Here is a 25196-nt window from a genome sequence, read left to right as displayed (position 1 = left end):
GCCCTTGTAGAGAAGCCAAATCCACCCAGGCTCTGTCCAGAAAACCATCTTCCCTCTCTTTTATTCTTTCATGGAAAACTGAGGCAGAATTTCCACAGTTTTGGGGTGCACAGGTCACCTCAGAGCTGCTTTCCAGAGAGGTTTGGGTGTGCTGCTGGCACAGGCAGCTCGTTCTGCCCCTTGTTCCTTGGCACTGCCACTGCTGCCAGGCCCAATGGACTGCACTCCTCTGCCAGTTTCCTGGGCAGACGACTCCCAGTTATGCCAAACATTTCACTTTCAGAACAAGCAGAACTGCACTCAAACCCATCCTGCACATCATGTTTCTGTTGCCTCTAACCTCTGCTGCCACTTGGCACCGCAGCCCAAAGGGGAGTTTCAGGGGCTGCCGGTTGCAAACTGTGCCAGGGATGCAGCAGGATGGAATTTTGGAATTACAGCGCTGGCAGGGAGACCTCCAGCTGGGATTTTTCATTTTCATTTATCCTTGTTTTGCAGCCAGGATGTGCCAAAAGCCGCATTTATGGACTGGGCCAAGCCAGAGCCAGGAGGTGCCTGTTGCTCCCACCTGCCCTGGCACTCCCAGACCTGGAGTCAGATCCTTTCTTCTCAGCTCCACGATTCCTTCCTGTCGGAGCACTCTTGCATAATTAAGAGGTGAAGCTGGCAGGCTGCATGCAGCTAATACAGGTATGATTAATTTTCATCCCTCTGTGTGATTTGGGAGGTTGTCCTTCCCCAGGCAGCAGGCTCCATCCCAGATGGATGGAAAGCTGCCAGACAGACGCGTCTTGGAGGGACAGTGGGACAAGACACGGGGAAGTTCAGTGCTTTGGAAAAGTGACCTTTCTTGGTAACTCATTTGTCACTTCCCAGCACCATCTGCTGACTCCTCAGCTGCATCCATGATAACCATGTGAAGAAAAGGACTGGAAAAGTCAATTAAAATGGGAATGGGATGGGGTTTGTGCAAATTGTTTAGGGAAGGGAGGGCTCGCCCCACACTGTGTGGGTGACGTCCTTTCCATCACCCCCAGCCACATTCCCAGGGAGCAAAACTGAGCTGGAATCTCTGGGAGCTTTGTGATAAGCTGGGGAGGATGCCCAGGGATCCGGGAAGCACCTGAGTGCTGGACACGAGGTTTTTCAGGAGGGCTGTGTCCCAAATCGAGCGTTATTGACAGCTGTGACAGCAGCAGGTCCCTGCTGACACCTGGCGTGCCCGTGTCCTATTGACTGGCTGCGATGGGGCCAGGTGACAAACAGCATTCCCAGGTGACAAATGCCATTCCCAGGTGACAAATGCCATTCCCAGGTGAAAAACGCCATTCCCAGGTGACAAACGGCATTCCCAGGTGACAAACGGCATTCCCAGGTGACAAATGGCCCAGGTAAAAACGCATTCCCAGGTGACAAACGGCATTCCCAGGTGACAAATGCCATTCCCAGGTGACAAATGCCATTCCCAGGTGACAAATGCCATTCCCGGGCTGGGCAATGGCTGTTCCCGATATCCCTCCCCGGGCAGGCAGGAATGCTCCCTGCTCTCCCAGCCCATGGAGCCCATGGATGCAGGAGGATTTCATGGATTCCCAGCTCGGTTTTCCCTCCTGCTCCTCGCCTGGCTGCTCCCAGGCTCCCTCAGGAGCAGCACCAGGATGTGCCTGGCCTGATCCCAAAGCCTCTGGCATCGGCTCCTGGCTGATGGTCCTGGGAGAGCGTGGATGAGTTCTTGCACAATTCCCTCCCTCTCTCAGCACCTCGTTTGTCTGGAGAGGGATGACAGCGCAGGATTTGTGTTCCCAAGGGGATCAGTGTGCCAGGCTCAGTGAGGATGGGAGAAGGAGCCACTTGAAGACTCCAAGTGGCAATTTTGATATTCTTGTGATTTGCAATTACAGTAGAACTATAATTGACGCAGGTGTCATTGTAGTGCTGGGACATTCACAACCTAAAATACTCATTCTGCAGGCTCAGTGTCTAGAAACACAAGCCAGGAGAGAGGAATTTCTCTTAGAGATGGAGAAACTGAGGCAGCAGCTGATCTTTCTCAGCTGTGGGACCACCAGGAACAGCTGAAGAACCTGGGCAGGGAGCAGAAGGGATCTGCCTGGAAACGAGAAACTCAGAAAACTCCAGTGCAGATAACATTCCCTGCCTGGGAAAGGCGTTGCCATGCAGGCCAGGCAGCTGGACAGGGTCACAGGTGAGTGACTGCAGTGCCTGCATGGGTTTATAAAGGGAGGAGAACCAGCAGGAGCATCCAGGTGTGACAGGAGGGAGAAGAGCTCCGACCTCCAGTGTCCCGTGGCTGCACTCCCAGGTAGGTCTTGGCACCTCTTGGCCACAGCAGATCCAGCTCAGAGGAGGAGGAGGAGGGAATAAAATTGATGCTGAAACAATGGGGAAGGTGCTTTTCCCTCATCCCCATCTCAGGAGCACCAATTCCAGCAGCTCCTGCCTCCTGTGGGCACCTGGCAGACACTGGGCACTGCCACAGAGCTGTGTGAGCCCTGGTGCCCTCTGAGCAGGCAGAAAATGACCCTCAGACAGCTCCTAGAGCCAGGAATGGTTGGATTTTTGAGGAGACAGCTCAGTAGTGAATGTCCTGTCCTGTCATTGTGCCAGGTGCCCACCCCTCCTGCGCCCAGGCTGGCACTTGACTGGGTCTGGGGGGTGTCCCAGCCCTGTGTGCCCACAATGCTGATGCTGAATTCGGGATCCTCCTGCTTTTTTCTTTTCCATTTGGAGCTGGGAAGCAAATCCACCAAGTGCTGTCTGCCTGGAGAGGTGCTGAGCTGGAGATCTTGGGGCTGGAATACAGGTCCTGCTTGCCAAGCCAGGGAGGGCTCTCAGCAGGGCTGTTCCTGAGTGGAGAGGTCTGTGTGGGTGTTTTTTCTGGGAGAAGAGGGAGAGAGAATCAATTCCCAAAGAGATTAGCCAAGAAGAGATGAAGGAAGTGACTGGGTGTATTTTCTTTGTATTCAGCAGTATTTTATTTATTTATATATTTACTGCAGTGACAGAACAAATGAAAAAGCACCAAAGATTGATGTTGCTGAGGTTGCGTTGCAAGGGCAGAGCTGGAGAATTCCTGCTTGGATCCCTGCAGGAAACAGGGCTGGGACACCCTGGGATGTCCCAGGGCAGGAGGTGGCACTGGTGCAGTGCCCAGGGAAGGGAGAGGACAGGGTGTGACTGACAGGTGCTGTGCAAAGGGAATATTTATTAACTTCCACCGGCCTTTGGTTCAATACCAGCTGATATTTATGGGAAATCTAATTCAGGAGTCAAATCTAACTTAACAATGTCTTCTCAATAATGTCCAAACCAAGAGGTTGCTGAAACTAATTAAGGATCAGGCTCCAATCAGGTGGAGAAGTTAAGCTGTAGGACCAGACTTCATTAAGTCTGTCCAGAGAGAATATTTTAATATTTAAAGAGAACATTCAATGTTTACATAAGTCCTTTCCTGAGGTGAAGTCACAGTTAGATCACTTCAGAGGTGGTTTTTAAAGCCCTTTATTCCAGGCTCAGACAGAAAACGCCTTTCCCATTTCCCTTGGACTCAATGAGGCTTCTTAAGAGATCCAGTCCACTCAGGAAGGTTTCCAGTGCTGAGGAAAATCAAAACAAAAATTTAAAAACCGGCTGTTTGAAGGATTTTCTCTTTGCAGCACCTCTGTCTGCCACGCTGGGATTGATGGGTTTGCTCTGGATGTGTTCAGGTCTTAAACCAACACAGCTGCAGGGCTGAGGCTCCAGAACTCAGGGAGGCTTGAGCAGTCCTGAAGGGCTGGGCTTGAAACCCTGGAGATGTTGCTCAAGAACAGATCTGTTTACACAAACAGCTTTGAGAAGAGAATTGTCAGTCAAGGCACTTCTATTCTCAGTCAAAGCACTTCTATTCTCAGCTCAGGAGCAACTGGAAGAGTAAATATCCCTCAGGTGGGCTGGGGCTGAGCTGGGTTGCAGAGGCAGAGGCGTTTTTGTCACACCTCCCTCTCCACTCGTGCCCTGGTGTCTCCTTTCCTGTGCTGTCCAGGCTCTCAGGATGGTTTCGAGGAAGGTGGTGGCCAGTTTGCTGCTGGTGTCCCTGCTGTCCGTGCTGGCTGAGCAGACCCAAGGCTTCATGCCCTTTTTCACCCAGAGTGACTTCCAGAAAATGCAGGTAACCCCTCTGGAATGAATAAACCAGTTTTGGTTTCTCCCACCCTCATCCCCCAAACTGCAGTGCACGCCAACAGGAGACACTGGGATATCCTCCTCCCAAAATCCACACCTTTGGGGGAGGCAGAGGGGATTTTTAAGGTGTGAGATAGAAAGGGAGAGCCTGGACCCCCCTACCAAAGGTCAGCCACCCCTGTGGGGGTGTCACCCGCAGTCCCTGCGGGTCCTTTCCCTTTCCTGGTGCTGGAATTCTTCCAGAGCAGCTGCAGCCTCCCATCAGCTCGGTGATGGCTCTTTTGTTGTAACAAATAATTAACCATCCCCCAGCTGGTTGTCACCTCTGGGACGTGCCGAGAGAACGTTTTTCCTTTTGAAGTGAAACAAATACCGTTGAAAGGTGTCAGGCAGGCTCGGAGACGGCAGCTTCTGAAACGCAGCCCCAGCGAGCTTCCCCCGCACTGCCGAGCCCCTGGATGCCGGGAGAAATCCCATTCCCAGCGCCTCCCCCTGGATAACAATTGCTGTTGGTGGGGAGCACAGGCATTCTTCAAAGCCCTTGGGGAGGATGGGGACCCACATGGGCTGTGTTTGTACCCCACAGCCCTTGTAGCTCTGTGTCTGCCAGGATTTGGGGGTTTTCTGGATGAGCAAAGGGGAAATCTGTCCCCCAAAGGCTGTCCCTGCCCCTGCTGTGCTCATATGCTGGACACTGAGCATGGCCTGTGCCACATTTGATGTGTCCTGCTCTGTCTGTCATACCCCAAAGCACCTCTGGCTTTTTCCAGAGGGTCCTGAAGGCAACGAAATAAGTGGAGATGGGCTGACATTACAGACCTGCTTCTGCAGGCTGGGAAAATGTGACCTCTGCACGTGCAGGGCTGGGTTCCGTTTCCTTGCAGTGCTCCAGCACAGACCCAGGCCAGGTTCTGTGGGACAGCTGGGGAAGGTCCCAGTGCTGTCAGCTCCCATCTCCTGCTGACAGGGTTCCCCACCACACGTGGCTCCTGTTTACGGCAGACCTCCACACCCTGCCCCATAACCTGACCTCGCCCCCAGCACTGCTGGATTTCAGTCCCCAAAGGTCACTCAGGCCACAGCTGATGGGCACTTCCACCATCTCCCTGGTTCTGTGCCCAGCCCTGTGGATTCCTGGCTGCTGGGACAGCACAGAGTGGGTTTGCTGCTGATCCCAGCATCACCAACTGCCCTCTCTACTCTCTCCCCCAAAGCTGCAGGAAAAGGAGAGGAACAAGGCAGGGCAGAAGAAATCCCTGAGCTCACTGCAGCAGCTGGAGGAGGAAGGTTTCTCTGAGCAATCTGGTGTGGATGTCAGTGCAGCCAAGACCCTCCAGGTATGTGGACCCTGAGAAGCCCACGAGGACATGCAGGGGACAAGGAGTCCAAGAGATGTTCTCTGCCCACCTGCCTGCTTACATCAGAGAGAAGTTTTAGCTCCACCCTAAATTATCTTGGTCATTCAGCAGCCAGGTCACCCCTGAGACCCAACAGCTTCTCCCTGAGGAAGATGAGAACAGTTTGAGGTCTCTGCCAGGCAGTGAAGCCCAGCCAGGTGCAAGGCAGGAACTCCCAGTTCTGCTTCAGCTCCTGCTCGCTGTCACCTCTGTCCCCACAGTTCCCTGCACTGGAGAGGCCTTATTTAAAAACTTGGGCTCCAAGTCTGTACACAGAGCAGAAAATGGGCGATTTTAGGGATTGAAGTGCCAGGCTAAGCCCTCAAAGGCAGACTTACCTGGCGAGCCAGGTCTGAAAATTGTGCTTTGCCACTTGAGCGCAGGGAACTTTTTCCTGTGTGGGCAGCTACTCCTGCAGGGAGCTTGGCCGTGCTCTGCCAGCAAAAGGAGGGTGCAGATCCCCCCAAACAGGGACAGACCCAGTGGGACAGACAGCAGGACCAGCCAGGCTGGAATTTGGCCACGGCACAGCTTAATGTGCAGCTCCTCCCGCACTTGTGATGCACCAGCAGTCAGTAACAGGATTTAAACAGCAAAATGCCCAGTTCAAAGTGTGAAATCCCCAGCACATCCCTCAGCTGGCCAGCACCAGAACAGAGCTCTTTGCTTCAGGCACAGCTGGCTCCAAGTCCAGCAGGCTGGAGCAGGACCACAGCTCGTCCTCAGCTGTTGCTAGGGCAGGAGCTCTGCAGGCTCAGGCTGGAAGGGTCGATGTGCCACACAGTGGAGGATTAGAAGGTTCAGAAATTATTTTCTTTGCATCCCTGCTGCCAGGAGGTGCCTTTATCTGGATTTCTGAGCCAGCCCACGGGTTATGCAACAGTGCTCTGAGCAACTCAAGAGTGTGTTGCCTTCAAAACGTTGCTTTTCCCCATATGAGGCTCATCCTCTTCCCTCCAAATCCTAAACCCTCCACTAACTCGATCCAAGTGGGGTCAAAGCACCCCAACCTCCCTCCCTCTGCTCCCCTCACCTTTTTGTTCTGACTTCTCTGGTTTCCTCCACAGCAAGCCCTTCCTGTCAGAGCTTGGCTCACCCCAAGGCAGCTGGAAAAATACCAAGATGTCCTGGAGAAACTGCTGGCAGAGCTGTTACAGGACACCCCAGATGGTACTGTCAGAGGGTTGATTTCTGCCTTGGGAATTCTGCCTTTCCTTCTTCTCACCAGCTCATCAGCACAGAGATATTTATATTCCCCAGAAGGGTTTTTGTGTCGTGTTTGCTCACTTTGTGGAGCCCTCAGATCCCAACCACTCCCGTGTGCACCCTTCTGGGAAGCTTATTTCCTCCTAAGGTGCTGCCCAGAGCTGATATGGACTGGAAGCAGCAGCACAACCCTTCCCAGCAGCTCTGTTTGCCACCTCCCTGCTCCTCCTCCTCCCAAAAGGTCCTCAGTCTCCAGGGAACAATTTCCAGCAGAGCTTATAACAGCAACTGTACCTGCGAGGCAGCTCAGCATGTGCAGCCAGCTTGGAACACCTCGCTGCCTGCACGGGGGCTTAACACTGACACTTAATTACACTGCAATTTGCTGCAAATCCTCCTTTTCCTTTGGGAAACCTTGTGTGGGAATTGCAGCAGCAAATATCCAGGGGCAGGCTGTTGTGCTGCTCTTCCTGCCTGCGGTTGAGGGACGGTGGGATGGGGCTGTCCCTGTGCCTTTGCCTTTTCTGGGATGTTTAAGCCCAGGAAAGAGGATCCTGCTCTCCCTGTGGGATTGCTCTGCTCTGCCTGTGCTCATCCCAGTTTGCCTCTGAGCTTTCAGCTGGGGAGCTGAGGAGGAGGAAACAACACATAAATCTGGCATTCATTCAGTCTTTCCAGAGCTTTAAGGACACTTGTGCTTTTCTCTCTTTTCTCTTTAGCTGACTGATATCTGCAGGATCAGAAGAGAAAGTGATGGAGCTGCTCAAGCTGAAAGACTCCACTTATGTAAACGAAATATGTGAGAGAGATTAACAAAATCTGAGGTGATTTAATAAATGTGCAATGTAATTAAAAGGAGGATTTGTGTCTTCTGTCCTGCAAGCCTCTCAAACAGATGGGGAGGGCCCAATGTGGGAAAGAAGAGAGAGGAAAGGCTCCAGGTTCTGGGGAACATCTCTGTTTTCCTGAGCACTGCTCTGAGAATCCTGTGAGGAGCTGAGGGAACTGGGAAGGGTCTGGAGAGTCCTGAGGGAGCTGGGAAGGGTTTGGAGAGTCCTGAGGGAGCTGGGCAGGGGCTCAGCCTGGAGCAAAGGAGGCTCAGGGGGAATTTCTGGCTCTGCACAACTCCCTGCCAGGAGGGGACAGCCGGGGGGATTTGGGATCTTATCCCAGGGAACAGGGACAGGAGGAGAGGGAACGGCCTCAGGCTGGGCTGGGGAGGCTCAGGTTGGACATCAGCAGGAATTTTCTCATGGAAAGGGCTGGAAGGGGCTGCCCAGGGGGGTTTGGAGTGCCCATCCCTGGAGGTGGCACCTGAGGGTGGCAGTCAGTGCTCAGGGTGGGCACAGGTTGGACTCAGTGATCCTGGAGGGATTTTCCAACCTCAAGGATTCTGGGATTCTGTGAAAGTCTGTGGCAAAGCCCAAGGAATCAATCTTTGGGGAGTATTAAGTTTTAGCCCTCCCTTTTAGCCATGAGGGAAACCAACGCAAATCTTTACCAGATCTCCTGGCCAAACTGGTGACACAAGGGGGGGACCTGTGTGTCCCTAACACAGTTCCCTGCTCCAGGAGAGTGCTCTGGCACATTCCCACACTGCTGGAGAATGCAGGAGCCCTGATGGGCAGCCTCTCCTTGTGCCCAAACCCCTCCTAGCAGCCTGGTGCTGTAAATCCACCAGCACAGTGAGGAGCAGCTGTGCCAGGCACAGTGTGAGGGAACTGCACTCTGCCCTTTCTCCTGCCTCTCAAACACATCCCAAGGTGAAATCCTAATTCCACTTGAACATCCTGCTCTCCATTTCCATACCTTTGGCTTATCTGAGAGCTACTCCTCTCTGCTGGCAGCAGGAAATCCAACATATGTAAAGTACGGATGGATGAGATCAATGGCATGTACGTGAATATATCCAATTCCAATCCAATTTTATCCTCCCAACCTACCAGGAGTTCTGTTCTCACTGAGCTCATTCCAAGAGCTCTGTTTGTGCTGGAACAACACCCCTTGGAGCACTCTGCTGCAAGCAGCCCTGGGGAGGGGAGAAAGCTCCCAATGGGTAATGGAACAGGCAGCGTGCAGTGGATTACAGCTCTAATGTTTGATCCAAAGGCACGCTCCTTGTCCAGGGACTGATCAGCTCCAGGAAGCTCCCAGTAATGCTGAGGCACTGTGAGCTGTGGAAGCTCTGTAATGACTCTGAGTGGGAGGGAGATGGGAAATAACACATTCCATTAGGCTGGGAGTGAGAGCAGTCTGGGCTGCAGGAGCTCCATCTGCAGAGGGGTGATAGCCATGGAAGAGCTGGCATGGCAATCACAGGAGGAGCTGTGCCACATTTGCACCAGTGTGCAGCAAGGTCAGAGTCTTGTTCGCTTCAGAGGGCACCTCTTGCCTTGTTACTTCAGAGACACCAAAACCTTTACTCCAGGTTTGATTCTGCCACATGAAAACAAAGGAGAATTCCTTCTCAAAGGGAAAACTGCCCCCAAACCCCCTCCATAAGCTCCACTGTGGGTCAGAGCTCTCCCTCCAGTGTGCCCTTTTTCCAGCCCCTTCACTCCCATCGTTTTCCAGGCGAACGCCTCCCCTGTGCCATGCAGGAAGGAAGCTTTTCAAGTGATGGAAAGAAAGAAGGTGAACATGAGCCGCTTGGATTTGCTTCCTGGACCATTTCCCACTGGGGTGATGGTGGGGCTGACGCTGTGGAAAATTCCAGAGGGAGATCCACCAGCAGGACTCTTACCCTTGGACCCAGACAAGCTGCATCAGCAAAGGCCAGCTTTGACCCCCACCATGGATTTTCCATTGGCTCATGCCAGTTGTCCCAGTTATAAATGAGCTCAGGATGTAATGGCTGGTTGTGACAGAGACCACAGGAACCCCTGTCCTGTGCTGCAGCACCCACTGTGGTGTCCAAACAGGCACCAAAGTACACCTTCAGCTTTTGGGAGTAAATTCCTTCCACCCTCAGGGGCCTGAGCAGGAGAAGCAGAAACGTTTCCACTGAGAAGAGATGGAGGGACCCCAACCAGCCCCCTCCAGGCTGTCAGGGCTCTGGCTCTGAGTAAGAAGGAAGTGTTCTCCAGGTTTCAGGACAGATCTGCATTTTCCCCTGCCCTGGAAGGTGCTTTGGCAGCCAGCAGCATCCAGGTCACACCTGCAGACAGGCAGGAAGAATCTGCTGCTCCAGAAACCAAACAAGAATTTCATGGTGGGATGAGCAGCACAATAGTTGGGGGAAAGAGGAGGGAATGGAGTCACCTCTGACTTGCTAAGGAGCTGAGCAGGCCCAGGACAGGGAGAGGGCTCTCGGGTCACACGTGTGCTGTGGCTGTGAGTGACAGGGTGACAAATGGGCACAGTCAGCTCCCAAGAAAGCCCTGACACTTCCCCGGTGCCATGTGCAGGGCTGGCACCCAACAGCTATGGATAAGGAGCTGGGTGGGGACAGGGGTTTCAGCAGCCCATCAGTCAGCGGTGAAGGGTTCAGCTGCGGGGTTTGGGGTGCAGCCATTCCCTGCTCCAGCACAGATCCATTCCCAGGGCTCTGCTCACACCAGGCTGCCAGAACCGGAGCAGCTGGCGCGTCGCGTCTGCTCCTCTGGCATGGGAGGCACTGCCAGCAGCTCTGAGGCAGCTTCTGGGCTCGCAGGGAAGGTGGAGGCTGTCCCTCCGTGTTGTCCCAGCTTCCCACAGCCAGCTCCGGCTCTTTCCAGCCAAGAAACGCTTTTTGCAGAGCCCATCTGCAGCCTGGGCACTGCTCGGTGCTCCCAGAGCTATGAGGATGATAGAGGGGCTGCAAAAATAGAAAATCCACTGTCAAATTCAGCATTGGCACTGTGGGCAGGGGATGGGAACAAAGATTGCCCACGGGGATATAGGGTCTGACACGTCTGTTCCTGCTGCCTTCCCTGTGGGGGCCAAATGCCTTCCAGGGAAGGCAGGGATTGTCCCATGGGGAGGAAGGGAAAGGGGTCGTGGATTTCTCTCCACAAAGAACAGGCACCTGATCCTGCTGAGCTTTGGTGCTGCCAACCTCCTTCTGAGGAGGAATCACAGCTTTTCCCCCATCCTCCAGCTGTCCAACACCAATCCCATGTCTTTCCTTCTAAAGATTGTGCAATGAGGCTGCTGGGCCTGGGGTAATTCCCATGATGGGCAGAATCACAAGTTGAAAGGATGGGTTTGGGCTTTTGTTGCTGTTTTCTCCAGAAAAAGGTGAGTTCATGCAATTCCCAGGTTTGCACCAGCTCAGCCAGCGCGCAGCTGCATGCCCAGGCAGAGCTTCTGCAAAGTGAGAGCTCTGAGCTCACAGGATCCGTGTGATAGGAGCAAATTGGAATTTTTTATTTACATTAGACCCCTCTCCACATCATGAGCTGGCAGAGGAGCACTGAGGAAGCTCAGCTTAGCGCATTCACACTTCTCAGCACAGCTGAGTTTGCTCTTTTAATGGGCTCCCTGGCCTCTGCTGAGGATGTATTTGCTGTTGCCAACCTGACAAACAAATCTCAGCATCTTGTTGCTGCTTTCTTGGATAAATTGGGAAGAGTGAGGTGAGCTTTGGGGACCTGCTAAGGAAGCAGGTTCCTGGAAGAAGGATTAGTGACAGGACAAGAAGATATATCCTCATGCTGTGCCAGGGGAGGGTCAGGTTGGACATCAGGAGGAATCTCTCCATGGAAAGGGTTTGTTAGCATTGCAAGGGGCTGCTCAGGGAGGTTTGGAGTCCCCATCTTTGGGGTGTCTGAGGAAATCTGGACATGGCACTCAGGTGGGGATCAGTCACAGCTTGGACTCGATGGTGTTGGAAGGATTTCCCAGCCTCACTACCTCTGGAATTCTGTGATTCCTGTCAGGAAGGCACAGCTCAGCTCTTTCAGCTTTGTGCTCCTCTGGAGCCTCCCTTTCCCCACAGGTGCCATTCCTGAGGGACCACGGCGTGTCCCCCACCCCAGTGTCACACATCCATCACCAAACCCGTGGCACACAGCCAGCCCTCAGCACCTTCAGCACCGCTGCTCCACTACCTTTAATTAAATTCCAACATGACGCCACCGTATTTCAGCCGCTTTCATCGCTTTCTTTAGTGGCGGCAGCAGGAAAAAGCAATTACTGTTCATCACAGCTGTGCCAAAATAAATTTACAAGTCAACGCTTGGGTTTGCTGTTTTAGGTGTGGGGTGTGGAGGGACCTCCCCTTCCCAGGAAATATTTCATGGATCTGGATCCTGGTCCTGCCTGAGGTTCTGGCAGAGCTCAGCAACCGGGCGGCGATGATGGAAACGCGTGTGGGGGTGGCAGGTGGTTGGGAAAGGGACATTTTTTAGGAGAATGGCCATAAAAATGTCAGAACATCAGTGTGAATGAGGCAGGAGCTGCCCCACACAGCGATGGGGGACAACCCATCATCGACACCGGCTCGTCGCACAGATGAGGCAGCCTTCGCCTTTTGCCTCCCCCATTTCTCCCGCTTTTTCCCGGTCCTGAAGGAGCGGCGCCGAGCGGGAGCTGCTGCTCCCTCAGTACACGGAACCCCTTTGACCTTCCCAACATGGCGCCCGCCCCCGCGCCCTTTCCCCACAGGCCCCGTGTCCTTCCCAACATGGCGGCGCCAGGGGCCCCTCCCAAGATGGCGGCGTCGCTTCCCGCCCGCGGGGCGCTTCCGGCGGGGCCTAGCGCGGCCATGGCGGATCTGACGGACGCGGAGCTCCGCAAGGAGCTGCTGGCGCTCGGCTATCGCCCGGGGCCCATCACCGCCACCACCCGCAAGGTCTACATCAAGAAGCTGGGCTGCCTGCGGGCCGAGGTGGCGGCGGCCCGGCGCAGCGGCCGCACCGCGCCGCCCAGCCCGGGCCGCTCCTCCGCAGGGCCGCCGCAGGCCTCGCCCTCGCGGCAGCGCTCCGGCTTCACCGGCGCGGCCGCCCGTGAGAGTGACGAGGAGGACGAGGAGGAGGAAGAGGAGGAGGAAGTGGGGCGGCCGCCCGCGTCCCGTTGGGGGACGTCGGGGGACAGCGGCAGGCAGTCCTGGGGGGACCCCCGGGGGTCCCCGCCGGGCCGGGCTGGAGGCATCAGGGTTGAGGGCGGCTTCTCCCGGGACAGCCTCGGGAGGCTGAGCCCTTCGGAGCAGTGGGGGACGACTGTGGAGAGAGGTGGCGGTGGGCTGGGGGCATCCCTGGCCGGGCACGGGGGCTTCAGCTCCCCCTCGCAGTGGGACACGTCCATAGAGAGGAGCGGGGGCCTGGGGGCGGACAAGGCCGGGGCGCTGAGCTCTGCGTCCCACTGGGACACATCCAGAGATGTCGCAGAGCACGGCCGGGGGCTCAGCCAGGGGCTGGGGACCACCCTGGATGGGTTTCGGGGCTCCTCACTGCAGTGGGGCGCCTCAGAGAGGAGTGGGGGGCTCAGCAGTGGCGTGAGACCCACCCTGGACAGGTTCCGGGGCTCAAACTCCACGTCCCAGTGGAGCCCCTCGGCAGAGAGGAGCGGGGGGCTCGGCAGCCGGGCGGCCTCGGGGTTGGATGGGGTTGGGGGGCTGAGCTCCACACCCTACTGGGGCTCCTCGGCGGGCTCCAAACCCCTTCCCAGTGAGGAGAAATCCAGTAGCTATTGGGGGACATCGGGAGGGGGAATTGGCTCCTCGGTAGGCTCTAAACCCCTTCCCAGCGAGGAGAAACCCAGGAGCCATTGGGGGACATCGGGAGGGGGAATTGGCTCCTCGGTAGGCTCTAAACCCCTTCCCAGCGAGGAGAAATCCAGGAGCCATTGGGGGACATCGGGAGGGGGAATTGGGGCGCAGAGCTCGCGGGCTGCCTGGGACACGGCGGGCGAGAGGAGGGGGCTCTCCTCCAACAGCTGGTGGAGACAGGAGAGCGAGGTGACCCCCAGCACCCAGTGGGGCTCCTCGGCGGCCCCAGGCAGGTTCAGCAGCCTGTTCAGGAGAGGGAAGGAGGACCTGGCTCCCAGCGTTGGGAAGGAGGCAGAGCGGGATGCGGGCAGCAGGGCTGGGGGGCTGATCCGGCGCTTCCCGTGGCGGGCAGCCAGCGATGGGGGGCACGGGGTGACCCCACGGACGGCGCTGCTGCGCTCAGCACCCCGGCCCCAGGCTGAGGGAAAGGGGAGAGGCCTGGAGTATTACCTGTCCCAGTTCCTCTGCTTCGCCAGCTTGGTGCTGCTGCTGATTTTTCTGGGCATCCTCGTGGTGAAGATGGCTGGGTCAGGCTGGCTGGACGGGAGAGAGGAGAGGTGTACGTGCACTGGTTTAATTCTCATTTAAACTTTATTCCTCACCTGTCTTCCTGCTTTCCCTTTATTGCTTCCATCCCCATCACATTTATCATTCTCATTGCCATAACCTGACGTCTCTGTTTCTGTCCCTTTTCCCGTCTCCCCTTTCCTGTGGGGAACCTTGTTAGTCATGGCAAGCAAATCAAAAGTTTGCTTTTTCCAAACGAGTTTGGCCTTTGGTCCCTCAGAGCCGTGGGGTTTATGTGGAGTGCCATTCCTGCTGGGCCAAGGATGGATTTTATGGTGTGACACGAGGTCTGTGCAGTACCTGGGGTGTGTTTTTGATGTTCCCTCTGCCAGCACGGCCCTTCCCAGCCTTTATTCTGTCCAAGGGGGAAGTGCAGCAGATCAGTTCAGCACTTCAGGTGTGACAGAGTGTCTCTCACTTCCATGAGAAATGAAAAGGGGTTTCCCCAACAACTGGTTTTAAGGCAGATTTCCCCAGCTGGAACAGCTGGGAATGGGGATATTTCAGGCTTTGAGCTGAACAAAGAAGGGTTTGGGGAGGTGCTGATTTGGGAGGGTGCTGGTCCTGATCCTGGGCATACTGTGCCCTTGGTGTGGGCTGGGAAAGCTGCTGCATTCCCAGAGCTGGGGTAAAGCTGCCCATTGTCACTGGATTGTCCTGTTCCAGCTGGGACAGGAGCCCTGGAGGCAGGAGTGGTGGCCAGGTTTGAGTTGTGCCACGGGTGCCAGGAGCTGTTCAAGCCCTGCAGGGCCCAGAGCTGCAGTCAGCCCTCCAGGGGGGTTCATTTCCCTCCCTGGCTGTGCTGGGATGTTTCAGGTGACCCTGGTGGGCAGCAAGAGGCAGCACTGGAGTGTAAAGATCAGCATGAAGCTTCTCAAACAGGAGCTGTTAAAACATCCAGCCCCAGTTTTCACTCCCCATCTGAACACATTCATCAGCTCCATCCTTGGTGTGTTTTTCCTCAGGGCTGCTCCCAAAGCAGCTCCTGGAGGGGCTCTTTGCATCTCCAGGTGCTGCCAGGGGGACATGAACAATAGCAGACCCAGGCTTTAAGTTGAGCCTGCTTTTAAAAAGATAATTATTTTCTTGATCAAAGCTCTTGTTTGCAGCCAGCTAACTCACCCTCTTCTCTCTCCTAGTTAATCTCTTGCCTGTGGATTGTGACAAAAGAACAGATGATGTAAGCATTTATTTATTTATTCTCAATCTTGTGAGCTCTCACAGAACAGTGATTATTCCAGGTAGTCTGTTCCACCCATAACAGTATCACTGTAAAATGATTAGTTCTGTCGTTTTACAGAAAAATTGGGACTTGATGAGTTGAAATTAATGGGCCAGATGAAGTTAGGAGTGTGTATGAGACTCTGAAAGATAAAAATTTAAATTCCCAATTACGTGAATCAATTTCCTTTTTAACAGTCGTACCAGCAGTGTTATTGGTTTGCAATAAAGCTGTTTTCAGCTTTAACAGTGCAAGATTTAATCCAGCTAATTCCCTGGGCTCCAGTGTGGAGTGCCTGCACAGCCCTGCTCCCTCTGTCAGGATGGAATTTTGGGAAAGCTGGGGCTGCCCTTTCCCTGGAGGTGCCCAGGGCCAGGTTGGATAGTGGATAAATTGGCAGCCTGGGATAGTGGCAGGATCCTTTCCAACCCAAACCATTCCAGGATTCCCTGTGCTGGTTTGGATGGGATATTGGGAATAAATCCTTCCCTGGGAGGGTGGGGAGGGGCTGGGATGGAATTCCCAGAGCAGCTGTGGCTGCCCCATCCCTGGAAGTGCCCAAGGCCAGGTTGGACAGGCCTTGGAGCAGCCTGGGATAGGGGAAGGTGTCAGGGGTGGAACTGGGTGAGCTTTAAAGGTCCCTTCCAATCCAACCCAAGATTCCACAATTAGGAGGGAGAAGGTTTTGTGTTGGATTCAGAGTTCTGTGTGCTGGGAAGTTCTGGAGGTGATGGATCCATCTGTGGTGGATCCAAGGCTGGTGCTGCAGGCTGGTGGCACTTCACAGAACCCCAGAATCCCAAACTGGTTTGGGCTGGAAGGAGCCTTAAAACTCACCCAGTTCCTCTGGGCAGGGACTTCCAGAAGATGCTCAGGGTCACTTGTGCCTGGAACGTTCCCCTGCTCAGGAGATGTGCCTGGAGCTGGTGGTGCAGGACTGAGCCAGACTCCAGTGCTGTGGTTGTGTCTGGTGTTTGAGCTGCACTCCCACTGTCCCCATGGCACTGCTGATGAGTGTCCCTGTCCCTGTCTGTGCCCTGCAGTTCTGCCAGGCCAAGCACAAGGACGTGATGATGGCCATGCTGCACGAGCTCTACAATTACCTGTCCGTGCAGGCAGGTGAGTGCCAGCACATCCCCACCCTGCTGAGCCTGCAGGAGCTGCCTCTCCCAGCTCCTGCTCCTCCTGTCCCACTCTGGAGGGGTTTGTGGAACAGGCAGTTCCCTTTGAGGACTTCTGAGACAAGCAGGGAATAGGAAAACAGGGGAAGGTGGGTTTATTTTTGTTCTGAGTGCTGCTTGGCTGATGCACTCCTGTCACCCTGCCTGGGTGAGTGGGCCTTGTTTGTGCTTGAAGTGTTGGGAGTTTCAGGTAGGATTGGTTGGGTTTGTTATTCTTTTCTACCAACAGCTTGAAATTGTCTTCAGGATAGAGGCAGGAGTGTAAACTGATGTGTTCTTACACATGAAGTGTCCTAAGAAATTGTCATTTCTGCTGAAATGTGGTGGCAGGCGTGTGAGTGCCTCTCCTTTTCCTCACCACAGAGTGGGACAGGCTCTCTGAGATGAGGAGCTGACCCAGCACAGTCCCTACTCCAGGAGTAAATCCAGCCCATCACTGGTATTTTGGGATGGAGTAGGCTGCTAGAAATCCACTGTATGAGCAGGGACTTGTTCAGCAAGATTCACAGCAGTGGTAATCAGTAAAAGGGTTTCAGTTCCATTTTCTGCATTTCAGACCTCAAGGCTGAAACCTTTGGATACTGAAGCTGCACAGAATTCCTAAATCTTTTCAAATCTGACTTCGGATTTCCACCAGATTTACTTAGCACATTTGTTTAGTCAACTTGGTGAGGCAAGATTTAGAGGATTTAGTGCCTTGCCAGCATTTCTGTGCCTGGGTTGGAGGCAGAGCTGCGATTTCAGCTCCTTGGAGGCATTTTGAGCACTGATCATTAGCTCCACACCTGATACCTGGTGGCACTGTGGTTTCTGTGCTCTGCAAGGGGCAGGAGCAATACTTTCCCCCTCATTGTGTGTTCAGCAGCTCTGAAGTGTCAGCTTTGATTGCCCTTATCCAGCAGCAGCTCTGAAGTGAGAGGTTTGATTGCCCTTATCCAACCTCCGTGCAGTGGCTGAGCATTTTATTAATAGTCATCTGATCTGCCTGCAGTATAAATCTCATCCTGGAATCATTTTGCTGGGGATGATTGGAAAGGAGAGCATTTCTTGGTGTACATTCACAGCCTGTTTTTGAGCTGTTCAAAGGCTTTTTTTACAAACATGATTTTTTTATTTGACTTTCCTTACCAGGTAATTTTGAATGTGGAAACCCTGAGAACCTAAAAAGCAAATGCATTTGGGTTAGTGAGGTGAAGGATCACGTGCTGGTGAGTGGGCTCTGAGCAGCTTTGTTATAACCCAGTGCTTAGTTTCTTATAAAGCAATAAATAATAGACCCTAAAACAATTCACCATCCATTTTGCTTCCTCATCCTGCTTTGATTCTCTCCCATATCTCTCACTTCCCCTTTGGCCAGTCCTGTTCTCAGCAGTTCTTTTGAAAATCATTTTCTCCTCCATCTCTGATTTCACCCCCTGTAAATCTTAATGGTTTGTTGTTTCACTGGAGCCATCAGTCTTGTGCAACCAGAAATTTCCCTGGATTGAGGGCTGGGCAGAAGAAGGATTTTTCTCTACTGCAGAGTGTCAGGAGACAGACTGCTCTGATCCAGCATTCCATTTCTTTCCTGGTAACCTGTCAGTAAGATTATGTTGTATTTAGTGGTTAGCCCTAACGGTCTGGGATGGTGTTATTTCACAGAGTGCTTCATGCATCATCTCCCCAGTCAGAAGACTTTAGGCCAGGCAGATCTTCAGGCTTAGTTCTCCTCCCTCCAGTTTGCAGAGTCCTGATAAGAATTAACCTGGGTTCAGCCCCTATGGAATGAATTCTCCCACTGCTGTAATGAAATCATGTTGGTCAGTATTTTAAATGAATGGAGGGCTAATCTTCTTATGGCTTCCTTTGCACAGAATGTAACTGGCAGTTCCTCACAGAAGTTTGAAACTGCCCTGCACTGGATCCTGAACAGCAACAAGGATTTGGGAATTTGGTGAGCAGAAACCCCCAGTGTCAAAGTTTGGGATCTGCTGATACTGAGCAGCAGCAGGGGTTTGGGAATTGGGTGGACAGGAGCCCACTGTTGGGCTCCTGGGTGTTGGCTGGGGTGGAATTTGACAGGGTCAGTGGTGCCCTTCAGCTCCCAGAGCTCATTGGGCTGCAGCAGGAGGGCTGGGATTGGCTGTGGCTGAGCTTGCTGGGCAAACTTCCAAAGGAAAAGTACAGCCCTGCAGCAGGGTGGGAACTGGGCTCCCTCCAGGAGTCTCATTCCCAGCCCAGGCTGTGGGATGCAGGTGAGATGGAGGTGGGAGGTCAGGGCTGCTTGTGGCCGTCAGTGGTTGTGTTGTGCCTCCTGTGCAGTGGTCCTGGTGTCCTGCCCATGGTCCTGTGCCTACAGCTCTTCCTTAACTTGCCCACGAGGTCACTTTTCCCAGAGTCAGCAGCCATCATCACCTTCCTCTGGGGAGCGTGGGCTGCCTCCAGTCTGCTCTAACTCTAAACAGTTGTTTGCATTTTCACATTGCTAAATGTGTCTCTGATTAAGTGAATTGCAGCAGTTGTGGTGCTGGGGTTGGTGGGCAAGCTTGTTGGAATTCCCACTGCTCCATTTGCTCTTAAATATTCCTGCAGCTGCTGCTGTGATCCACGGATCAGACAGCATCTGCTGCTTTGATTCCTGGGCTGTGCAAATTCCCAGGACGGGGCTCGGCTTCCTTAGGGGCAGGGCTGGATTTGGAGGTGGGCTGGGATGCAGAGTTTTCAAATTTTGTATTTTTATACTCCAACACATTTCCAGTCAGAAGCTGTGGGATACAATATCCTCCCACTTTTTATTTTGTTAATTAGCAGCTCTGCTGGCTGGTCCCCAAACAGCTCTGCTTCCCCGGAGCTGGCGTGGCAGCATCCCCAGAACCCTGCCCCTGGCATTTTTAACTACATGAGATTATTTTTTAGTTGCTAGCCTGAGATGCAGGACTGAAAATGAGCTTTGCACTGGGTGATTCTGCTGCATGTTTTAAGTATTTCCGCGGAATTTGGGTTGTAAATAAGACCAGGGGGTGGGAAACAACCGTGTGTGTGCAGCTCCTGCAGAACCCAGAACCAGCCAAGCTCTCTGCGGTTCATGAGCTGAGCACCTGTAAATTAGCAAACCTCTTTGTCTAATGGGCTGTTCATAATTAGGAACTTAAAAAATACAGTGCCCTTTGTTCCATTCCCCTGGATCTGCTGGCTGTCCCTTGGACCCCTCAGTGCCTGTGTGCTCTGGGAATGGCTCAGTGTGGAGTGAGCCTGGGTTTGGGAGCAGCAGTGCTGCAGGGCGGGGAGCTGAGGGCTCTGCAGGGCTCTGTGCTGGTGCTCTGCCACTCTTTGAGCTGCTCCTGCTCCCAGCCTGGGTCCCCCAGCTCCCACTGCTGGGGCTGAGCAGTGGCTCTGACTCAGGGAACGTTTCTGTCTCCGTGCTGGGAGGTGGGAATCCAATTCCGAGTTCAATCTTGTGCACGCTGAGAGGGGCTGTCAGAGAGGCAGTGCAGAGATACTCAGCGTGCCAGTGGGAGCTGCAGCCCTGCTGCCTTCCTGGAGCCACATCCAGCCCTGGCTAAGCAGCCAGTGCCCAAATGCTCTGGCAGGAGGCTGTGCCTGGGTGTGGGGCATTTCCTGCGAGCAGCTGCATCCGCAGTCTGCTTGTTCTCCTTGATTAAAGACTGCAGGTGCAGCCTGCTCTCTTCAATGAGATTTTCTTCCTCTTCCCATCAGGTTGAAAGGCAGGGACCTGTCAGAGCCTGTTTCCAGTGTGGAGGAAGTGTTCTGCCTGGAATCTGCCCATCCCCAGATGGGGCTGGGCTGCCGCTTCCGCCGGGCCGTGGTCACAGCCATCGTGAACCTGTTCCTGTTCTTCTGGTGTAAGTGGCTCTTGGGGCTCAGCTGCAGGGATGAAGCTCTGTGATCACACATTGCTCAGCCATAGGAAACACCTAACAGAGGTGAAATAAATCTGCTGATGAGTTAATGTCTAATTAACCTTTGTTCTGGCAGCACAGGAGACCCACAGCCCTCCTCTTGTGCTGTGAGTGCTTAAAAGTTGCTTTAAATCAGGCAGCTGATGAGCTCTCTGGGTATTCCTCAAGTGCCCATTATTATGGGCTGCAGAATAAGTGTGTTAACTTACCTTAAGGAGTCAGTTTTTCTTTTTTTCTTGCTCTAAGCTCCCAAGTCCTCCAGCCTCTTTAATAATGACTTGTAGCATTTCAGGGTTGGAGGTTTTATTGGAATAGTCTGTCACACCTCAGCTGAGACAGGGGTTTTACCCAGTGAGGTGATAACAAGAGCTGTGTGACTGCAGGAGTTTCTAATCCAACCTGACAGGGAGGGGGTGACAAGGGACAGTTCTGTTTATTGCAGACACTGAAGTCCTACTGGGGGCATTGTAAGTGCTAAACCTTCCATACACAGCTCCTGCATTTTGGGCTGCCGCTGGAGCCCCAGGCTTTATTTCCTTATCCAGGAGCTCTCCATGGAGCAGTGAAACCTGACAGTCTTCCAGAGTGATCCTTGTAGGGGAAGCCTCTGGCAAAGCCTCCTCTGGGATTCACAGACCTGGGGCCCTGTGGTTGTGCTGAGGTTTCTTTCCTGAGGGCAGCTCTGTGCTGGGGCTTTCCCACCACCTCATCCCCCATCCACAGGTGCTCCTGTGCTGCAGGGGGGGCAGCACCAAGAGGTTTTTGGGGTGCAGCTGCTCTGGGGAGCAAAAGGAATCACTGGGATTCAGTTCCAAGCAAGCCTGAGTCACAGTGTGAGAACTAAAACTGCATCCAGCAGGCACACAGCTGCCAGTTCCTGAATCCCTTTGGTTTTATTCTCCTAGGTCTGATAACCCTTTGGGGCATCCTGCTCTACCTCCGGTATCGCTGGCGCAAGATGGAGGAGGAGGAACAAGCCATGTATGACATGGTGAAGAAGATCATAGGTAGGAGCTGTGGGAGCACAGGGAGCCCTGCTGTGCTCCTGCAGGGTTGAGCCCTCACTGCTGTGTTCTCCTGTCCTGCAGCTGTCGTCCAGGACCACTACAAGGAATGGGAGCGGAATTTGGAGCGTTACCCCTACGTCGGCATCTTCCACGTACGGGACAGCCTGATCCCTCCTCAGAGCAGGTGAGCTGCTCTGGGCACTCAGGAGGGCTGGAAGCAGCAGGATGGGATTGAGCACAGCTCCAAAATCAATCCCTGCAGCTGCTCTGCAGGACGAGGCTGGAGCCTTTGGGTTGGGAAAGGCTTGGGCACAGCTCAGGCTGTGCCTGCACCTAGTGCAGATCAGTGTGCCAGCCCCAGGGCTGGTGCTGGGTGCAGTGCCACAGGTGTGTTGTCACTTGCAGTGCGTTTTTTGTCGCCCCGTTGTAAAGGAAAAGTGTGTTTACACCCATGCATTTCCAAAAAATTTTTTTCCCTCCGGGGTGCTCAGTTTTTTTTTTTTGTTGTCCAGCAGGACCTGGGTTTGGTTTGCTTGGACCTGGAGCTTCAGGTGTCCTCTGCTTCATCTGCTGAGTGTCTGGTGCTGTCTCCTTTCCCAGCCATCCTGCCTGGCTCTCCAGACCAAAACAATTCCCATGAGCTGAACAGGATATTGAGGCTCCACTGCAGTGGTTGTGTGCCTGGAAAGGGGCCAGTTTGAGTTACACAGCTGGGAAGGGAGCTGGAGTGAGATGATTGGGGGGGTTTTCTCAGGTTGGGTTTGGGGTTTTCTCAGACAGGAATTGTGGTTGAGCTCATTGGTTTGTGAGTGGTGGGGCTGCAGGGCTGGATCCTCGTGCTTTGCTCCATTTCTGCAGAGTTATTATTCTTGTGTTTTGGTTAAATGGAGCTGCTTTGTTCTCCTGTGAAGTGTTAAACATCCTCCCTCTGAACCAGAAACAGGATTCCTTTTCCTACAAGGGATGACTGCAGCTGTTTGAGCCATCCCTGGTGTGAGATGCTCAGGAACAGCTGGATCCAAAGCTGGGGTGAACATCAGGGTGTTCCTCTGGCTGAGATCTCTGTGTGCAGGACAGGGGAGGGTGGTTTGCTCATGGAGTCCCTTTGCAGCACAAATTGAGGCAGAAATTCAGGGCACTGACAGAGCCTCTCATCTTCCCCCCAGGCAGGATTTGTGTGGCCCTGCCCTGGTCTGAAATCTCTAAACCAGGGTTTGTTTGATGCCCTTTTCTGCCTGCACAGGGAACAGCAGGCAGCTAAATCCACAGGCACAGTTGCTGCAGGCACGGAAGCACAACCAGCTCAGGATTCTCATTTCTTTTCTTGCTGTTCTTGCAGAAAGAAGATGAAGCGGGTGTGGGAGAGAGCCGTGGATTTCCTGGCCTCCAACGAGTCCCGGATCCAGACAGAGTCACACAGGGTGGCAGGGGAGGACATGCTGGTGTGGAGATGGACTCAGCCCTCGTACCTGTCGGATTCTGAGCACTGAGGGCAGCAGGAGGAGCAGCAGGGCGGGACATGGACCCTGTGCAGGCCTCAGGGCCCTCGCTGGTGGTGGGAGAAGCAGGGCCTGGCCCAGGCTCTGTTTGCTCTCACTGCTGAAACTCTCCAAACACAAACATTCAGGGCAATACTGGCTTGGAAAGAAGATGGGCTTGAGCTGGTGGGAAGCTGGGATTGCACCAAAGTGAGCCTTCCACAGAGACCTGGCTCCCATGGCAAGCAAACAACAACCTACAAAGAATAACTGCACACCCCTCTCGAGGGCTGGGGGGCTCTGCCAGAGCCTGGGGGTGCAAAATTTGACCTCAATTCTGCAAAGGCCAACTGATGGCAGAGTCCATCAGGGAATGTGCTGGAAGAGAACATTTCCCATGGAAACATTAGGGTGGCAGTTGCAGGCGTGTCTTTGTTTGCGTTTGTTTTTATCAGTGCAAAGACAATGAGGAAGCACTTGCTGCTTCCCAGCAAGGAAAATGTTTTGTGTTGGCTTCATCCATCCAAAATTGGGAGAGGGGGAATTGGGTGAAGGTGGGCCTGGAGAGAGGGGGGAGCCTGACGTGCCTTGGTGGTTTGGGCTGGGCTGGGGTGGTGGAGGAGAGTTTGTGACCCTGTTACACTTTTAAGTCTGCAGTCTGTGTGCTTTTTTATTTTGGGGGTGTGGGGGGGAATTTGGGTGGAAAATAAAGGATATAGGAAGCTTCTAAAGGCGCTGATGCCCAGGACTGCTCCCTGGCTGTTCCAGAGCAGCTTTGGGAGGGCTCTGAGGGCTCAGGGCTCGTGTTTGAGCTGAGCAGCTGCAGTGTCTGTGTTTGTGTCAGAGCAGGGAGGTGCCAGCTCTGGGAGCCCCCTGTGGGTCCCAGGAGCAGCCTGGCTCTGTCCCAGCCCTGCTGCATCGTATCTCGTGTCTGTAATCACTTGGTTACTTCAGCTTCTCTTTCTGTCCAGTGAAGGAATGTTTGTTTCCCAGGCAGTGGCACCAGAGTGTGGCAGTTCAGGCTCAGCAGAGGAGCTGCTGCTCTGCTCTTCCCAGGGCTCTGCAGCAGCTCCTGAGGCTGCAGGACCCAAATCCTTTGCTGGCCTCGGGCAGGAGGAGTTGCAGAGTGAAGCCAGCAGTGATTGGAGCCCTGTGGCCCCTGGATGTTGCTCTCCTTGAGGACATCTGTGGCTGGATGCTCGGATTGCTCCTGTCCTGGGCTCTGGGCTGGCTGAGGGCACAGCCCTGGGCAGGTGATGCCACTGCAGGTGTGTTCCTTGTGCCTGCTCAGCTGGCACAGTCTGCACCTCTCCCCACATCGCGGAGCTGAGCTCTCCAGGAGCAAATCCAGGAGATCTTTCCCATTAAATGGGGAATGTCCTGCATGGAGGGGGCTCTTACCCCAAAGTTTTGGCTGTGGGTGTTTGAGCAGGGGAGTCAACAGCTCTCCTAGGCAAGGACCAGCCCCTTGCACTGCAATAAATTGGGAATAAAGGCAACTTTGATTGTTCCCACATGTATAAAGATCATTGCTGCCAGAGAAATTCTCTCAAACACCGGCGCCTCTGTTTTAAACCTTTTTAAACTCTTGGTGGGGTTTGGGTGAGCTTTTTTAACCGTCCAGAAGCGCAGAGTCAGGCATTGCTGTCATCCTTTTTGTATTAAACCTGGCTTTGTAGAACAAACTTCAATGGCTTGGTGCTGTTTCTATGTTCCATTTAGCTCTGTAAAAAATCAATATCAAAAATAAATTTATTACCAATCATTTACTACTTTTTATTTGTGCTGAGACATCACAGACTGTCCCAAGTGCTTTTGCTTGGATCAGGTCGAGTTGCAGCTTCTCCCAAGCTCTGGGGTGTGGCAGGAGTGGTTCCTCACTGTGTGACTTCTGTGGAAAGGGGTGACTCAGTTTGGATGAATTCATCTCATCCTGTGGCTCTGGGTGACAAAGGGGATTTCCAGTGGCACAGGAAGGGGCTGGCTCCGTGGCTCCTCTCTGCCTGCAGTTGTTGCTGAGATTTGGGAGCAAAAGGGAGGGAATCAGTGCAAGGCTGGTTCTCCTCAGGCCCCACATTCCTGGTGGGATGCTTTCACCAGGTGAGGTTGCTAAGTTACAGCTGGAATCTGTTCCAGGTTAGGAAATGGTGCTGTTGGAGCCATTCCCTGTGCCAGGGGCTGTTGCTGTCTGGTGGTGGCTGTGGCTGTCACCCCCACCGTGTCAACTGCTCCATCTCCTCTCCAGGCTGGAGCAGCCCCACTCCCTGCCAGACTGGACTGGGAATTCTGACAGTTTTCCTGGGAAAAGCAGGTTCTGCCCCCCTGCCCTGCTCCCCTCCCAGCCCCCACTGCCAAGCAGAGCTGCT

The 25196-nt window shown here is 53.8% G+C and overlaps 2 protein-coding genes across 3 annotated transcripts; both read left to right on the top strand.

The window, feature by feature from the left end:
- The first annotated feature begins 2245 nt into the window (after positions 1-2245).
- Positions 2246-7601, top strand: LOC115913511 (promotilin-like). Its single transcript, XM_030965557.1, has 5 exons — positions 2246-2323; positions 4046-4171; positions 5400-5522; positions 6650-6752; positions 7525-7601. Exons 2-5 carry the CDS (start codon positions 4055-4057, stop codon positions 7599-7601), a joined length of 420 nt encoding a protein of 139 aa, XP_030821417.1. The 5' UTR covers positions 2246-2323; positions 4046-4054.
- Positions 7602-12455: 4854 nt separating this feature from the next.
- On the top strand, positions 12456-24595 carry LEMD2 (LEM domain containing 2). 2 transcript variants are annotated; one of them, XM_030965592.1, is made up of 10 exons: positions 12456-13357; positions 13436-14035; positions 15183-15223; positions 16309-16384; positions 17578-17654; positions 18300-18379; positions 20143-20288; positions 21251-21352; positions 21434-21536; positions 22692-22842. In XM_030965592.1, the coding sequence occupies exons 1-10, from the start codon at positions 12475-12477 to the stop codon at positions 22840-22842; spliced, it is 2259 nt and encodes a 752-aa protein (XP_030821452.1). In that variant the 5' UTR covers positions 12456-12474. The 2 variants fall into 2 exon arrangements, with proteins under 2 accessions (XP_030821452.1, XP_030821451.1); XM_030965591.1 differs by having other exon boundaries at positions 12456-14035; positions 22692-24595.
- The last annotated feature ends 601 nt before the right edge of the window (positions 24596-25196 follow it).

The sequence above is a fragment of the Camarhynchus parvulus genome, chromosome 26 (assembly GCF_901933205.1).
Source record: "Camarhynchus parvulus chromosome 26, STF_HiC, whole genome shotgun sequence".
NCBI lineage: Eukaryota > Metazoa > Chordata > Aves > Passeriformes > Thraupidae > Camarhynchus > Camarhynchus parvulus.
Note: the sequence above shows the minus strand (reverse complement) of the source record. Positions and strands in the feature narration are given on the sequence as shown.

What these genes read in the sequence shown, in the direction of transcription:
- LOC115913511 (XM_030965557.1), top strand. Translation starts at nt 4,055, where the DNA reads ATGGTTTCGAGGAAGGTGGTGGCCAGTTTGCTGCTGGTGTCCCTGCTG. An exon ending in GTGCAGCCAAGACCCTCCAG is followed by an intron (nt 5,523 to 6,649) that starts GTATGTGGACCC and finishes TTTCCTCCACAG; the next exon opens with CAAGCCCTTCCTGTCAGAGC. An exon ending in GTTACAGGACACCCCAGATG is followed by an intron (nt 6,753 to 7,524) that starts GTACTGTCAGAG and finishes TGATATCTGCAG; the next exon opens with GATCAGAAGAGAAAGTGATG.
- LEMD2 (XM_030965591.1), top strand. Translation starts at nt 12,475, where the DNA reads ATGGCGGATCTGACGGACGCGGAGCTCCGCAAGGAGCTGCTGGCGCTC. An exon ending in CCTGTTCCTGTTCTTCTGGT is followed by an intron (nt 20,289 to 21,250) that starts GTAAGTGGCTCT and finishes TTATTCTCCTAG; the next exon opens with GTCTGATAACCCTTTGGGGC. An exon ending in CTGATCCCTCCTCAGAGCAG is followed by an intron (nt 21,537 to 22,691) that starts GTGAGCTGCTCT and finishes CTGTTCTTGCAG; the next exon opens with AAAGAAGATGAAGCGGGTGT.